Source organism: Trichomonas vaginalis, chromosome III, assembly GCF_026262505.1.
Source record: "Trichomonas vaginalis G3 chromosome III, whole genome shotgun sequence".
Lineage (NCBI taxonomy): Eukaryota > Parabasalia > Trichomonadida > Trichomonadidae > Trichomonas > Trichomonas vaginalis.
In genome coordinates this window covers 11,048,343-11,065,468 of record NC_067205.1, presented here as the reverse complement: position 1 = coordinate 11,065,468, position 17,126 = coordinate 11,048,343, and the positions used below count along the sequence as shown (strand labels likewise).

Here is a 17,126-nt window from a genome sequence, read left to right as displayed (position 1 = left end):
GTCTATTGTTCACAGATTTCTTTGTACTTACTGACACCAAAATAAAAATAAGCATAATGAATATAAATTATTTTGATTAATTTCATTCCAAATCTCAATTGTAAAAAAAAAATAATTTTGATTAATTTAACAATATATACATGAGTACTAACAATTTATTCAAACAAAAGTAGGGATATTCTGATGCATAATGTCGGAACTTGATTTTGAGACAGTTTCAGCTGTATCAGATTCATCAAGTTGTTCTCCAGCTGAAAGCATTATGTCATCAGAGTTGAACTCTTTTTTTATAGGGGCCTGTTCTTTTTCTAATATATCTTCTTCTTCGTATTCCTCGTCTTCGAATTCTAAGTAGTCGTCTCTTTTGGGAGGAATACATCTAATAATTGTAACTAAAATGACGACTAACAATAATATAACAGCGCTGGCTACTAATACAACATAGTACCATCTGGTGTCAACTACTATTTCGAATTCGAATTTATACACTTGACCTTCTTGTCCAAACTGAGCTTTAGTGTTTACAAGTAATTTTGTAACATCTGATGATTGTAGACCAGCTCTATCTGTTGCTGTAATAACAACTGTATATTCATTATCTTCTATATCAGCAGGTAACTGTATATGAACAGTATGGTTTGTCAAACTGTTGCAAATTTGGTTTTCTAACAAATTATAAAGTAATGAATAATTCTTTCTAAACAAGTGGAAATTAACTGATAAAGTATCATCATTATCTTCATCCATTAAAGCGAATCGTACTGGAACTGATGAGTTTAACATATAAGGCATAAACTCTTCAATATATCTAACAATTGGTGGATGACTTGCGACAATGATTTCTGTTTGATTTCTGCCAATCAAATCTGTTGAATCAATCGCAGTGAAATTATAAGGAATTGTATAATTTGGATGATCCAAAGGTATAAATATTGTATAGTTAAACATATAGTTTTCAACAGGAGAATTAATTGATCCTAATAATATTTGTTCACTGTTGTTTACTTGGATGTAAACTTTGACAGTTTCATCGGAATCAGGATTAGAAACACTGAAGAAAACTGTTACATTGTCAAGTGGTTTTGCATTCTTTGGAAGGTTCTTTCCTAAATATTTAACTGTTGGACTAGATAATATATAAATCTTCTTCGTTAAAATGTTTGAAACTAATAAATTTGAATCTGTTGCCTTAAGATTTATATCAACTAATCCTTGTTCACAATCTTCAGGAATAGTAAATGTAATTGTTCCTTCTTTTTGTGTTGTTGATGTATCATAATGAGTCTCATCATTGAATGGTGATGATCCAATGTCACCACTAAATGTTACTAAGTCATTTATGTCTTCATCAGAGAAAGTGAAGTGAAGTGTCAATTGTTCACCTTTCTTGTAACGTTTTTCTTCGAAAGAAAGATCAGCAATAACAGGAGCAATTCTTACTTTGACAGTTAATGGATATTTTGTTAAGAAACCGTATTTATCAGCAACATAAACTGTTGTTGAAGAATCACCAACAGGGCATTGATCTATTTCGAAAGAGAATGAAGTAATTAATCCATTAGAATTAATTTTTTGAACTTTCTCAAATGATTGTGATCGAATTGTAACAGTGAATTCATCATCTAAATCTTCATCTTGAATGATACCGTTGATGACAAATGATTCTCCTTTAGCAAAGAATGGTTTTGGTGTTGTCAGGTTCTTAAGAATAGGATGGAATCTAACTTTAATTGGAACTAATTCTTTGCTTGATGAAAACATTGATTTGTCAATTGCAAATATTTCAGCTGTATAATCTCCAAGAGGAACATTTAATAAACTGATATTAAATGATGTTATTTCTCCTTGTGATTTAACAGTTATTGTATTATTATAATTCAATATTCTCATTGTAACGTTGAATTCATCATTTTGATCTTCATCTTCGATCTTTCCTGAAACAATGATTTTATCTCCTTTAGCGAAATATTCAAACTTTGGAGTAATGTTTGTTAATTTTGGAGCATCTCTGACTTTGACATCAACTGGTGCTGGTTCTGATGTAAACATTGATTGATCAGTAACGAATATTTCTGCTTTATAATCACCTAAAGGAACATCATCTAAACTAATACTAAAAGGTGTGTTTTGACCAATAGATTGAATTGTTTTTGTGTTATTTAGTTCTCCTATTTTAATTGTTATGTTGAATTCATCATTTTGATCTGGATCTTCGATGTTTCCATTAACAACAATTGTTTCTCCTTTTGTATAAATTAGTTTTGATGAAGAAACATTTGTAATCTTTGGAGGAATTCGTACTTGAACAATTATATTCTTTGTATTTGACATCAAATCATGAGAATCAAATAGTTTAAATTCAATGTTATATGGTCCTGAACTTGTTCCTTCTGGAATCATTATATCAAATATTTCTTCTCTTGTTTTTATAACAGCTAAATCATTGAATTCTGGATCTATTTCTCTTTTATAACAAACAGTAATTGAATCATTTATATCTAAATCTTCAATACTAACTTTGATTTTGATTGTTTTAGAAGGAGAAACATAAATTTGATCAACTGTTTCCAATGATTTAATAATTGGTACGAAATACAATGGTTTTGACAAGTTAATCTCAGGAATTGATTTCAAACCATATAAATCAATAGAATTCAAACTGATATCAATAAATCCGATTTCATATTCATCTTTAACTAAAACATCGAAATGGAATGTTTTTTCTGATGAATTCGCCAAAATAATTTGAGAATAAACATCATTGTTGACTGATAAATTAACAGTTATTACATCATTTTCATCTTCATCTGATGCTTCACCATCAATAATTATATGATCTCCTCTTATATAAGATTCCTTATTAATTCTGACATTATTTATTTGTGGATGATTTTTTAAATATACTGATATTTTCATGGTGTTTGATTCGAAATCATATTTATCAGTACATTTAATATAAACTGCGAATTCATCTCCTTCGAAATCTTCTGGTATTTTGTAAGTTTTAATTTGTTGTTCAATAGTTTGTTGCATCATTGATACATAAACAAATATTGGCTCGAAATCACCTGTTGTATTATCATAAACTCTTAAGTAATCATCAGTATCTAAATCATTAAATGTACATGAAGGAACGAATTCATCTCCAACTACATAAGCTTTTTTATCTAATTTGCATGAAACAATTTTTGGAGGATCTCTTACATCAAAACTATAAATAGAAGTATCTGAAACTAATCCATCTTCATCAATTGCATTTGATGATATATTATAAATACCATGAATTTCAGGTATTGTTATTATAACATCAAATTCATTTTCATTAAATATTTTTGTGTCTGTTCCATTAACGAAAACTTTGACTTTATCTTCATCAGGATCAGTAACAGTTATTTTTAAAGTTATTGTGTTTCCTGGAATTACGTTTTTGGTTTCAGGTCCTGTAATAGAAACTGATGGTTTTCCTTTAACAATAAGTGTTTTATTTATTTCTTCTGATGATAAATTGTATTTATCAACACAATAGAAATAAACAGTTAAATCACCGGGTTTTGAGTCTTCAGGAACAGATACTAAAATAGTTGATTGATCAGTGTATTCAGTAACTAAATTATAATCAGTTGATGATTTATAATAAATCTTAAAAACATCATCTGTATCAAAATCATCAACTGAAAAAACTACTGAAAATTTCTTTCCTGGAACAACTTTTTCAGGAATTTGTTCAATAGACAATTTTGGCTTGAAATGAATTGTTAAATCTATTTGTATTTCATTAGAAAAGCCATATTTGTCTGTAACACGAATAAAACAAGTAACTGAACTTGTATTTATAGTGTTTGAAATGGGAATTGATGGTAAGACAATGTTTTCGCTTGGAATGACATTATCTACTAAAAATACATACTCAGAATCATATTTGTATTCGATTCTTTCGACATCTTCACTGTCAATGTCTTCAATTTTAATTTGAGATATGAAATTATCGCCTGGAACATAGAATTCTTTGTCTAATGAGATGAATGTGACAACAGGTTTGGATCTGATGAAGAATTCAAAGTATTTGTCTGTGTTTGATTCGTAATTGTATGAATCTATTAATTTTACAAATATTTTATGGGATCCAAGTGTTCTATCTGTTGGCAAGTCGATATCTACTTCGAGTACACCTGTTTGCGACGTGATCGTTAAGTTTTCTCCGTACATAAAATAATCTGATGATGAATCGAACTTGTAGAGGAGCGAAAGTTGATCGATAGCATCTAGATCTGTATAAGAAACAGATAGTCTCATGGAGGTCGCTTGAGATTCGACGTTTGTTGGAGTTGAAACAGAATCTACGACTGGGGGCGATCGAACAGCAATTGTAGCCTGAGAACTGGTTCTAACAGTACTGTTGATAGCATCTTTATATGATTGCTTGATAATAAAAGTATGATTTCCTGGGGTTGATGGAGCAGGGAAAGTTATATTGAAATGTGAATCCGTAATATCGTCAAGGAGTTTTCTATTTGAAGAAGGTTTTGTGAATACCTTCGGGATTCGTAAGTCGTTGACGTAAATGTAATATTCCAAATCATATTCAAAGTTGCGGGATCTACAGTATAAAGAGATCGGATCTCCAACCTTGACTAGTTTTGGATAGTTGAGGATTAAAATGAATGGCGTTTGACGTATTTCAATCGTTGCATTTAACATATTTGAAAACGAATACCGGTCAGTAGACCACAGTGAAATTTTATGTACGCCAGGACTTAGTCTGTTAAACATATATGTCCGTAATTCAAAGGTATAAATGTTATTTCCATTAGAGTAAAAATTAAGTTTAAAAGCCGTATATCCATGATATTTTAACCGATTTATGAATTCAGGGTCATCGTAAGTATAATAGCTGATAGGATTCATCTCTTCGTCGTAATCTTTGATTGACATTTCAACAAAGTCTGGATCAAAAAGCACGTAAAATGTAAAATCAAAATCAAAATACATAATCTGAGTATATACGAGATGTGTAGTATATAAACTTCCATCCGTGGCGATGATTGGATTTGAAACTGTTAAATTAGAGGCGACCATATCAGTTAAAACTAATAACGTAAGATTAGGATTTGTATAGACTTCAGCACCGTCAACAAAAAGTTTGACTGTAAGCTGGTATTTCCTGCCAGGTTCAAGTTTTGGGCTTGAAAAAACAATTATACCATTATATAAAATAGTTGAAGACGATTGAATATCTGCACTTCCATTAATCGAAAAATAAGCTGTTGGAGAATGATAAACATTTTCAATATATTCTATTGAACACATTCCATCATTCATGGATGGACGATTTGGACAGTACGCATAGTTGTTGAACTGGACTTGTAAAGAAAATATTGGAATTAATGGAAGAAAAGAAAGGATCATTTTAAAATTTATAAATTTGATAAATTTACAAAGGAAGTTTTTAAGAATTGTTTGTGGTGTGAATTTGATCAACATCAATAAATACTTTTTATAAGAAGTTACAAATTTATTCACAATTTTCACAATGGTCTAAAATTTGAGGAAGTGCGATAAAGGGGAAAAAATAGAAAGATGGATAATTGTTTATGGTTTAGATATTAATTTTAGGAAAATTGATCGCTATTTTAATTCAATTGCTTATTTATTTTTGTAAAACTTTATTGAAAATTTGATCGAAATATTTGAAAGAAGAAAAAGTTGGGAAAAAGAATGGTGTATATAATTGTGTGTGCTACTAGAAATGATTTTCCGATATTGAAAAATTCAAAATTTTATTTTTAGAAAAATGTTATTTGAGTATTGTATATTAGGATTTATAGAAATTGGAATCAATATTCAAAATTGTACTTTTGAAATAAACGCAGATTAAGGGTGCACCCGTATGTACGTTTATTTGAGAGGAGGAGGATTACCCTCTCAATTTTGAGGGATTTGTTAGTTTATTTTCTCGATGAATATGCAATAAAATTTGATTTTTACCTTATCAATATACTTCATATAATATACACATGTTCATGTAAAAACTTTTTTCCAAAATCCTCAGGAATTAAGGGATTTTTGAATTTTAAGAATTTTTTTCGAATTTTTTCGAAAAAAAATATTTTCAGAACAGCCTTAACGGCTAAGATTTAGGAACAATGTTAAGTATCAAAAAGAAAGGAGGTCTGATATAGACAACATATATCGTTGAAGGTTGAAAAAATCTCTAATATTTGAGCCCAAAATTTCAAATTTTAATTTTTTGAAAAAAGAGGCCACCCGTATGTACGTTTATTTGAGAGGAGGAGGATTATATTTTTGAAAGGGTGAAACATTATGAATATGTTAATTATATAATAATATGTATTATTATAAAAAAGAAAAAATAAAGCACGTTAAAATTTTTCTTTCTTGATTTTTTACAAAATCTACTTAGAATTATGCAAAATATGACTAAATAATTATAAATTTCAAGTTAAATTTTAATTTTGATAAATAATTTAAATTTCAAAATACCAAGTTCAGTTCGACTATGTATGTAGTAATTCCTCAATAAAGTGCCAAAACCCTATTAAAATATATGAACATTTTCAACATTTTAATGTTTTTATTTAAAAATTTGATGGAATATGAGCTTCAAACAATTATTATGTAAATAAAAATAATTAAATATATGTATTTATTCGTATTACAACCGTAGTAAGTCGATTCTTCCTTTCTTCTACTGAGGTTTGAATTTGATTTCGAATTGTAAAGAGATTCAAAGGGAAAATACTAGCGGATAAAAACTACCTCCATGAAAGGGTCATAATGGACTCAAGTTGTATTTTTTGATATTTTTTGCTTTTCGAGCCTAAATAGGTAGCCAAGATAATGCCTAAAAATAAGGTTCTAAATTCTGAAGTTTACATGATCCTCTCGTGTGCACCCTTAATGTTTTCAATTTTTTATAATTTATAGTAAAAATATTATTAATAAATCATAATATATACATATTCCAAAAATGTTCTCAAAATTATAAAATAACGTATTTAATTTAAATTTCACTTTTAAAATTAGCACGTTATTTTCATAATCTCCATTAATATATATATATATATATGATTAAGATTTGCTTTTAACATATAACTAAATTAACCAATTGATTACTGTTTTAAATAAAATGGTTAATATACCATCTATGATAATCTACGCATTTTAATTCAAAAATGTCAGGTTTCTTCAAATTTGAGATCTGATGAATTTCATGCATTTCTACTGGTGTTAATCGAATGCTAATACATAATTGAAATTGCGATGTTTACATCTTTTTAGCCATTTTGTAACAACAAAAAATCAAAATTATCGAAATACTCCATATCCTTGATAATGGTTTCTTCAATCCTAGTTTAAATTACAATTCTCAACATCAAGGATTCAATCCCAAAAAATTAAATTAAAATTTCAGTAAAACTAAGCATGATTAATCCCACAGCAATTGACCAAGTAAATAGATTCAGATAAATCACTTTTATTTACATTGAAATGGGAAAAAAGTTAATTAAAGACATTTTAAAATCAATCTTATATTTACATTACCTTGTAAGCATTGAGCGTGCCTTCTATATGCTTATAAAGCATATTATAAACCTGGGTAATTTGTTCCCCAGTAAGTGGCTGATCATCTTGGAAAATAATTATCGGTTCTGAATTTGGAACCAGATCTCCTGGTTTAGCAAACTTAGCTTGTTGAAGCAATCCATTTGCATCTACTTGACGACAATTAACTGTATAAGCACCATTTGCCTTTGTAATTTTAACAACAGTAGCTGAAAGAGCTACACCTCTTGCAATCCACTTTATTCCAAAATCAATCCTAAAGAAAACTTGCCTTGATAGGGATGGATATTTCGAAAGTCTAAATTAGTTAGCGACTCTATCTCTTTTGAGATCGAAATCATAAGCTATCTGATCCACACTAGAATTGAGATCATTTGTTGAATAGTCTCTTTCAAGATTTCCACGTTTTACATTAAAAATAGAAACAAGAAGTTGATACACACTTGATGCCATAGTCAAAAACGCAAAATCTAGTGGTCAAGAATTTTTCTCAAGGCACGTAGAAAATGATAAAAGAGAGAGAAACATTTTTTGTTAAGTTTGTCAAAAAGAAGATTTGATATGATCTTGTTGTTAAATTGAAGTACTGTTGTTCAAGCAATATGTTTATCAATCATATCTTCTGGATAATTACCATATTTACATGTGTTATTTAAATCCTTTCTCTGAAATTAGTACTATTCAATTGTCAACAAAAAGAATTAAAGATATCTTTCAAAAATATTCTACTTTTCTTTTCAAAACCACTGCAATTTATTAAAATAACCCTAAAATTAGTATTAATATATTCATATTTAACATTTTAATTAGAGTTATTAAGGAATTGAAATAAAGAAAAATGTTTTATTGAGAGAATAGTAAGAAATATTTAATAGCGTAAAACAAATTTTAAAAAAATTCTAAATCGCGTTTGTATCATCATTCTCTGATTCACTAGGTAATCCTAATCTAGTTTTGCAATATTGGCCACATCTAAATCTTTTTTCTACGGTCATTCTGCCTCGGGTGCCTTCCATACAATTCTTAACACAAGAAAGCTGGTTGTCGTCGAACATTCCATTTCTTACTTTGGTGATACGTGGTCTGAATGAGTAGAAGAGAGCACAAATAAAGAAGAGGATGAACATCTAAATGATTTTGGCAAATTGCCACTGGCAGATTGGCAAATTGGCAGGGTCAAGGTTTCTCAATAAAATAATCATTTTAGTAATCAATTCCTTAAGTATATCAATAGTAAACATCTATGCATTTGATTTGAATAATTTTTCTCTTGCTTTGGTACAAATCTAATGAAATAAGGCGGCTATATGTAATTAATTTATAACCTAAACTTGTGCTGCAGATTGAGAGGATGATTTCGAATTCCGGATATCTTATGAAGATTTGAAATCGTAGCCAATATTTATCCAAACAAGTTCTTCAAGGAAATAAGTCGCTGTTATTTACAGCACGACACAATAAAGAACTCTATTTCCATTCCTTGACTTAAAATTGTGTAATATACTCTTGAATAAACCTTCCTTTTTAATGTCAGAGATGTTCATCAAATTGTATACCAGAATTAGTGATATATAATACGATCTGGTATTCATTCTTGTGTAATTAATCTTGAGTCGCAAGATTAGTTTGTTCTGGCCAATTTGATCAATAAGATATTGTAGGCTACATACAATGGATCATTTCATAATATTATTTTGTGTAGCCAAAACTTTACATCAGTTTAAAATTTTTTCCCTTTTTTTATGCAAATTTCTATAATAAAAATTTTCAAAAATGACTCGCTCATTTCTCGGTCAACAATGCATTCTGGAATATTTCGCTTCTCAATTACAGGATCTAAACCCAGATATAAGTGATGCTGTTTTTGAAGAACTCAAAAACACGTTGCTTCTATTTATCAAAGATGCTAAATCATACAATGAATGTTTATCAATTTTCACAGAAAAGCTCGGTTCAACTTCACCTCTTGATATGCTTAAGACTGTTATAGACACAGATGTTACTAGTCGAACAGAGATTGAAACTTCATCCTCTGATTCATCCTCAGATACGTCAAACACTGTTTCTCAAAGCGGACGAAAGCGGGCCAGACCTTGGAATTCAGAAGAAGATAAAAGATTACTTGCAGGAATACTTCGAAATGGTACTGATAATTAGTCTTTAGTTGCAGAAATTGTTGGTGAAACTAGAACCCGCGCTCAATGCTCTCAGAGATGGTTTAGAGGTTTAGACCCGCGTATTTCAAAGAAACGCTGGTCACCAGATGAAGATAAAAAATTACTCGATTTTGTAGAAGAATACGGAGAAACAGCATGGGCAAAGATTGCTAATTATATGGGTAATAGATCTGATGTGCAATGTCGATATCATTATCAGCAATTGAAAAAATTGCTTCGCAAGCCATCAAAACATACAAAGTCGCAGCATAATACTGCAAAATCTACTAAAGTCCGCGATGACAAACAAGCTGTTTCATTAAAATCAAGTAATAATAATGAAACTACAATTGAAAGCCCTCCACTTGTTGAAGGTGTCATCAAGCGAGCACTACCTCCTACTCAGCCCCTCACAATTTTATCTCCATTGGAACCTCCTATTTATCTAACTCAGAAAATGCTGGATACAGCACATAATATTGATGCATTTCTCAACCAGTTTGGTTACTGATTTCTATGTAAATATTTTCTTTCATCTTTAGTATCTTTTGAAAAATATTAATTTTTTCTCTTTGAAAATAATGAAAAGTACAGTCTACAAAAAGAGTTCTATGAACAGATGAATATGATTTCAAATGGAATTTCTGCGAAAAATCATCTACGTAAATAAAATATCGAAGGACTTCCGTTTTTACGAAAGTAGTATGAGCCAATAATAATGGTGAGTATGGTTCTTTGGAATGGAGTAAACTGATTCTAAAAGTACTTGATAAAAAGTCGATATTCAATTCAGGTATCGAATATATCAATGCAAGTGATTCTACAGTGTTTACAAGCTCATATACTAAAAATGAATAAAACCTTTAACGTTGCAAAGACAAGAAATTGTCTATCAATGCATATTTTTTATAGGAATATAAAAATAACGTATAATTAGATTTTTATATCACATGTCGAAGGGTGATTCTGCTGAAGCATCCAAGCCTCTTAGAGCTATTGATTATATCAGGGAACACTCAATTGAACAAAAACTAGAAGAATTTATTGGTCAGATTGTTCACGAACGTCCAAATGATCCATACGGTGTTTTAGCAAATAAATTTGCTTCTCAATCACAGCCTCCAACTGTTACACAACTAAAAGGTCATGAAATACTTCTTTCTACAGGCAGACCTACTCTTCAAGTTGAAGTTTGGGCGAATATGCTCGGAAGAAATGTGATGGTAGCTGTTTCAAATGCTCCCATTGGTACTTCTGTCTTTAACCAAGAGCAAAAACCATATTTAGATACAAACACTACGAGATTTTTAGGTTTAGGCAGCAGAAACGCGTGCACTCTTGTTGAACTTATATCATCAGCTCTTCAAGGCAAGAACTTCATGACAATCGATCAGTTTGATATGATTATCAAGAAAGTTTTGGATGGCAAATCCGGAATTGTTAATGTTTTAAGTGCAGCCTCTTTCGCCCTAGCAAGAGCTTCAGCAATTGTTCGAGAACAGCCTCTTTTCTTATACTTATACGAATCAATTTACCCTCAACAATCAATTGACCATTTTTCGATTCCTACACCAGCAATCACTGTAATACAAGGTGGTATGCATGCAACATCGCCACTTTTATTCGAATCTGTTTTTATTATTCCAAAATCATCGCTTTCTTACATCGAACAACTCAGAATTTGTTCTGAAATAGCATATCGCGTACAAGATAAGCTCTACGGCGATAAAGAAGTATTTGCTGTTGGTAAGGCAGGTGGTTACGTAAGCAATTCTTCAGTTATTTCCTCAACTGTTGCTTTAATTGAGAAATGTATCACAGAAACTGGTCTTACACCAGGCACAGATATACAAATTGGCATAGATTGTGCAGCATCATATTTATACGATACAGAAAGGCAACTCTACCAAGTAGAAAAAGGAGTTTACAAGAATACTCAACAATTAGTACAATATTATTTAGATCTTTTAGCACAGCACCCATCCATTACGATCCTTAACGATGGTAATAGTGATCTAGACCATGGCGGCTGGGATAATTTACAACAAGGTATCCAAAAATCCGCAATTGTTTCGGGTGGTGATATTTATGGTTCCCAAGCGATGCAGTCCCGCAGAGGCTTGAAGAAGAAGTGGACAGATGCCATTCTTTTGCAGCCAGGACAGGCAGGAACACTTTCCGAGGCTGCTGAAACAGCAAAGCTCTTCAAACAGAAGGGAAAGCAGGTAATTGTCGGTAGAAGAAGTGGTGAAACATGCGATACAACAATTGTTGACTTCGCTGTTGCAATTCAAGCAGAATATTTCATGGGAGGTGGAATTATCGGTTCTGAAGGCTCTGCAAAATACAACCACATGCTTAGGATATACGAATACCTTAGAGATCGTTCAATAATTCAATAATTTTTTTATATAATTTTTTTTATTTGTATAAAATATTTGTATTATTGTTATATTTTAAAAAAAGAAACAAAAAGATATTTTTATATATATAAAACAAAAAAATATAACAAATAAAATTATTATAGGCTAATTTGTTCAATTGCTTGTCTTGGCATTGATAAGGATAACAATGGAGGTAATACTTGAAGTGGAGCAACCCATTTCCAGGCTCCAGCAGGACCAATAAAATTAAATTCAGCTGAATAAGAGCATTCAAAGAGATCTGTAACAAATTCAGCAGGAGTATTGAAAGGCATAGGAAGGGAGAATCTTCTCATTATGATTTTGTCCAGTGGTAAGTTTTCATTAACAATAATTGTTTGATCTGTTACGTCATTTGAAAATTTCTCGACTCTTATGATGCGAATGTTTACAGATGTAACTCCGGATGTAGATTCCTTCATATCAATAATTCCGGAAAAATCTCCTCCAGATCTCGCTGAAAGTTTGAGTTTTAATGATGCTACTATCGAATCTCCTTGTTTTATACTAAATATATCAAGTGACTTTTCTTGTACTGGTGGAAAAGGAGATAATAAGGCAATAGGAGAAGGAATTGAAGCTGATTCAATAGATGTAAGTGTAAATGTAGCAGTATTTTGTGTGTTTTGGAGAATGCAATTTGATTTATATGGAGAAATGAATTTTATTGGGATAATCGTCGGTTGAGAAATCTGTTGGCCGATTTGTGAAACAATTCGTAGTTCGTATGAAATACTAACTGCTTCTCCATCATAAGAAGGTGGAATTCCATCCGCTTTGATAGATAAACAATAAGTTTTTGGTGTTTTAATATCCGAATCTATTAATCTTGAACCACTCATGACATGACCGAAGAAAGGTGCTTGTTGGGGAGCTCCAAGAGCTCGATGAACAAGTGATAATAGTGCTGGTTCTACTGATGGCTTTAATGTCTGTACTTTTCCCGTTATTTGAGCAGAAATCCATTTAATTTGTGTGGGAGCTTCGGCTATAGATATCTGTACCATAAATTCTTGTCCAAGAAAAATTGAAGGACATTCAGGCAATATCGAAACTCTCATTGAAAAATATAAAAATATGCGAATTCATAGCGAAATAAGTATTGTTTCAGCAAAAGGTAATTGTATTTTGTTTACTTACATAGAAATATCATATATATAATTTTCGAATAATTGTTTTAGTCTTGGTTTTTTCAGCTCTCAACTATATGATTCGAATCTTCTTAGATTGTATTATTAGTTTAATATTGGAACCATGTAAAAACGATCATAATGAGATCTACGAAATTAAATATCTTGGACTTATTCAAAGAAAAGACTGAATCTGTTTAGCTTGCAAGTGTAGCTATTGAAATCTAAGTAATTACATTTTTTTATAAATAAAATTATTGACGATTATTGTAAACTTCTAATTCACCATGATTGAATATTATGAGCATGGATTTAATATTGATAACAATCCAAACTATATTTATTTCATGCTTGGACTCCTTATTCCATTCGCAGTGATCTTTATTTTATCAATAAAAGGTCATAATTTGGAATCATATTGGTTCGTTCTCGGACCAGCTCTTTGTATCCTTTTCTGCTCATTATTACCCGAAGCTGCAATTCGATTTATTCATCGTTACATCCTAATTGCGTTCGATTTCCCAGTTGCATATGTCGAAACTTGCCTTTTCATCCAACTCATTAACTATTTGTCCAGAATAATCCGTAACAAGTATTACAACGATGAACAACGTATATACAAAACTATCCTGTGCTTTATTTCTTTACCAGCTCTTGTGATTTCTTTTACAATTCTCTTCGGAGGACTCCATCCAGAGAACATCAAATTCCTCCATGGAATTACATTTGGAGGAGTTGTGTTTTGTTTCATTTATTCAATTGTAGCAGATAACGGAAATTTAATTGATACTTCTTTGCTTGCTTTAAAGATTGTTCTTATCGTTGCTCCTACACTATCTACAGCTACAGGTATAATAACGCAGATTCTTCGAATAATTCTAGTAATTATTTCAATTTCTTCTTACAACTTCAAATACGATGAGCCAGATTTCGATTTAAAGGTTCTTAATGCCTTCAAGAAAGATCTCAATGAAGAATGTGCTCCAAACATTTGCAAATCGTTTACTTGCCTTTTCATCACTTACATTTTGATTTCACCTTCAGGATTTATCAACCCAAAGCCTCCTGTTTCAACTCTCTACGCACTTGCTCACCCAGCTGTTTTTATTTTTTACTTATTGAACGAAGCTTTATATTATCACGTTTATAAGACACCAAAATCACAAAACTCATGAACCTAATAAATTTTTCATATGTTTCTTTTTGCTATTTTGTTGTGCTTTATGAATTAAAATCTCCTCTTTTTTTTTATCGGCTGCTTTTACGTCCGTATGACTTTAATTCATATTTCTGACAACGGTGTAAGTCACAATTGAGAAACAACTTTAAAGACCAGAATTGAAGGCCATGTCATTCAGTCATAAGTACTTCCTTAAGTTCAAATCTTGAAACCATTTTCTTCATCACTGCCACTCAAGATTTGAGGGGTTTGAAGGTTTATACACGAAGAATATGATTTCATGATTATAGTTTCGTCTTCCTTATAAAAAAAAGAATCTTTATTCAAAATCCATATCCGATTAAATTATTTAGAATGATATAATATATAATCTCTTACAATACCTTCTGCAAATGAGATCACGTTTCTTCCATTATTAGCCGTGGCCTGTGTATTAGCTCCATATGAGATAAGATTTTTAACAACTTTAAGATGACCTTGAGCTGTTGCATAAATGAGTGGAGTCCATCCATCTTTATTCCTTGCTTTTATAAATGTGTATTTAGAGAGAAGATATTTAACAACTTCATCATGACCATTTCCTGATGCCTGAATGAGTGGAGTATTGCCATTTTTATCTTTTGCTTCTGGATTAGCTCCATTTGAGATAAGATATTTTACGACTTCAAGATTACCTTTTTGTGAGGCCAAAATGAGTGGAGTACTGTCATTATTATCTTTTGCTTCTTGTTTAGCTCCAATTGAGATAAGATATTTAACAACTTCAAGATGGCCATTCTCTGATGCTAAAAAGAGCGAAGTGCATCCATTATTATCTTTTGCATCTACATTAGCACCAACTGAGATAAGGTATTTGACAACTTCAAGATGACATTGAGCTGCTGCCCAAATAAGTGGAGTAATTCCGTTATGATTTGCTTCTTTATCAGCTCCAGCAGAGATAAGATATTTAACAACATCAAGATGACCTCTAAATGATGCATATATGAGTGGAGTAAATCCATAATTATCTTTTGCTTCTAAATCACAGTTACATTCGATAAGTGATTTAACAAGCTTAAGATTTCCTGCTTCACTTGCAATATGGAGTACATTTCTATTATAGTCTGTTGTCTTTTTCCAAAGTCCTTCTTCACAAGCTTTTGACATCATATTTGAAATTTCATCAAGAAATTTGTAAACACTTTCAAAATCATTAGATTTTTTAAGTTCAGAGATTTTAGTTAAAACCGCTCTTGAAACATTGTTATTTTCATTAGTTTGGTTGGTAGTTGTTCTTGTGGCTGCGGTTTTTCTATGAGTCTGAAATGAATTTAATTCTTCTTGAAGTTTTTTAATTTTTCTGAAGAATCAAGTATTTCTTTTGTATTATGATTTAATGAACTAATAATGTTATCAAATATATTGAAATTCATGAATTTTTTCACAGATTCCAGAATTGAAATGACATCTTGAAAGTTTTGGATGATAACATTTGCGTTACGTGTACAAATATATAATTCTGTAGGAGTAATAGTTGAATGAGATTGTTTGAGAAGAGATATATATTGATCTACTGTCAAATGTGAATATTTCATGATTGTTTCGATATCTTCTAGCTCAAATATAGTAAAAAGATTTTCGTTTTCAATATAATCGCTAACATGGTCAGCAATGTATTCGAAATTCAGATGAATACTCTGACCCATTTTTTGGTGGTAAAATTAAAAAAAATGCGGATTTGTAAAAAAAATAAATTTTAATCAAAGTCACATATAGTGAGCCGCATTAGTGGAATTGGAAAATCTCTTTATCCCTTTTCGTTTAAGGGTTTCGTTTTGCTAAAATTGTCACTTTTATAGCATATTTGTTTTTGGATGTTTTGCGAAACCAAAAAAAAACTATGATATACAATGTGTGTGTAAAGAAAATACTTTATTTACTAGTTAAAAAATCATTTGGTATTGATCAAGTTATTTTTTCTGGATAAGATATTATATGGATAATTGGATAGAAAATACAATTATATAATCTTGTACCTGGTTTAATTAAGCTAATTGTCATCAGAAACTTGTAATTTTTATGAATTTCAGATTTTTTTTCATTACTGCTTTTCTTAATAGGTCAAGTTCTTATTTACGTTATAAAGTATGATATTTACAAATATCAAGTTATCATGTTTTTTGAGAAATTATGAGAAACAAACAAAAATGAAAAAGATAGGAATAGCAATGAATAGTGATGTGGGTATAGAAAATGTAAGAGATATGAATGCAAAGCAATCAGTATTTAGGACATTGACCATAGATTTCGAAAAAAAAATGCTGCATATTGAGCGAAAACTATGATTATATTATAAGGCTGTCATTTAAAGCATAATGAAACTATTCCCTTTTCATTTTAATCGAATAAGATAGTAAAGATTTTTGAATTAGCTAGAAACTGATGAGATGTTTTCACAAATCAGATTTTTAATCTCTATAATGCATAATTCACTCAATATCTCAATTTTGATATTGCGAGATATTTTTGCTATCGGTTTCGCAATTTTGACACAATAGCAAGAGGGTTCTATAAGCATTATTATCAACGTAGAATCTGAATATCATATCAGAAAATGTCGCAAATCTGACATTTACCCGACCAAATAGCAAAAATAATTGAATACTTTTCG

The 17,126-nt window shown here is 30.6% G+C and overlaps 8 protein-coding genes across 8 annotated transcripts, besides 1 other annotated feature; 4 read left to right on the top strand and 4 right to left on the bottom strand.

The window, feature by feature from the left end:
* Window positions 1–128: 128 nt before the first annotated feature.
* On the bottom strand, window positions 129–5,406 carry TVAGG3_0680540 (putative b-glycosidase, glycoside hydrolase family 8 protein family; the record flags this gene model as incomplete). Its single annotated transcript, XM_001329819.2, has 1 exon — window positions 160–5,406. One exon carries the CDS (start codon window positions 5,404–5,406, stop codon window positions 160–162), a length of 5,247 nt encoding a protein of 1,748 aa, XP_001329854.1.
* Window positions 5,407–5,875: 469 nt separating this feature from the next.
* Window positions 5,876–6,915: a mobile genetic element.
* A 668-nt stretch (window positions 6,916–7,583) lies between these two features.
* Window positions 7,584–8,780, bottom strand: TVAGG3_0680520 (uncharacterized protein; the record flags this gene model as incomplete). The annotated part of the gene is made up of 1 exon (XM_001329820.2): window positions 8,484–8,711. The coding sequence occupies one exon, from the start codon at window positions 8,709–8,711 to the stop codon at window positions 8,484–8,486; it is 228 nt and encodes a 75-aa protein (XP_001329855.1).
* A 577-nt stretch (window positions 8,781–9,357) lies between these two features.
* TVAGG3_0680510 (RNA polymerase II transcription regulator recruiting protein) lies at window positions 9,358–9,741 on the top strand (the record flags this gene model as incomplete). Its single annotated transcript, XM_001329821.1, has 1 exon — window positions 9,358–9,741. The coding sequence occupies one exon, from the start codon at window positions 9,358–9,360 to the stop codon at window positions 9,739–9,741; it is 384 nt and encodes a 127-aa protein (XP_001329856.1).
* Window positions 9,742–9,918: 177 nt separating this feature from the next.
* On the top strand, window positions 9,919–10,251 carry TVAGG3_0680500 (RNA polymerase II transcription regulator recruiting protein; the record flags this gene model as incomplete). Its single annotated transcript, XM_001329822.1, has 1 exon — window positions 9,919–10,251. One exon carries the CDS (start codon window positions 9,919–9,921, stop codon window positions 10,249–10,251), a length of 333 nt encoding a protein of 110 aa, XP_001329857.1.
* Window positions 10,252–10,690: 439 nt separating this feature from the next.
* On the top strand, window positions 10,691–12,142 carry TVAGG3_0680490 (phosphopyruvate hydratase protein; the record flags this gene model as incomplete). The annotated part of the gene is made up of 1 exon (XM_001329823.1): window positions 10,691–12,142. One exon carries the CDS (start codon window positions 10,691–10,693, stop codon window positions 12,140–12,142), a length of 1,452 nt encoding a protein of 483 aa, XP_001329858.1.
* A 119-nt stretch (window positions 12,143–12,261) lies between these two features.
* Window positions 12,262–13,252, bottom strand: TVAGG3_0680480 (uncharacterized protein; the record flags this gene model as incomplete). The annotated part of the gene is made up of 1 exon (XM_001329824.2): window positions 12,262–13,224. One exon carries the CDS (start codon window positions 13,222–13,224, stop codon window positions 12,262–12,264), a length of 963 nt encoding a protein of 320 aa, XP_001329859.1.
* Window positions 13,253–13,568: 316 nt separating this feature from the next.
* TVAGG3_0680470 (uncharacterized protein) lies at window positions 13,569–14,532 on the top strand (the record flags this gene model as incomplete). The annotated part of the gene is made up of 1 exon (XM_001329825.1): window positions 13,581–14,468. The coding sequence occupies one exon, from the start codon at window positions 13,581–13,583 to the stop codon at window positions 14,466–14,468; it is 888 nt and encodes a 295-aa protein (XP_001329860.1).
* Window positions 14,533–14,818: 286 nt separating this feature from the next.
* Window positions 14,819–15,625, bottom strand: TVAGG3_0680460 (ankyrin repeat protein family; the record flags this gene model as incomplete). Its single annotated transcript, XM_001329826.1, has 1 exon — window positions 14,819–15,625. The coding sequence occupies one exon, from the start codon at window positions 15,623–15,625 to the stop codon at window positions 14,819–14,821; it is 807 nt and encodes a 268-aa protein (XP_001329861.1).
* Window positions 15,626–17,126: the final 1,501 nt, after the last annotated feature.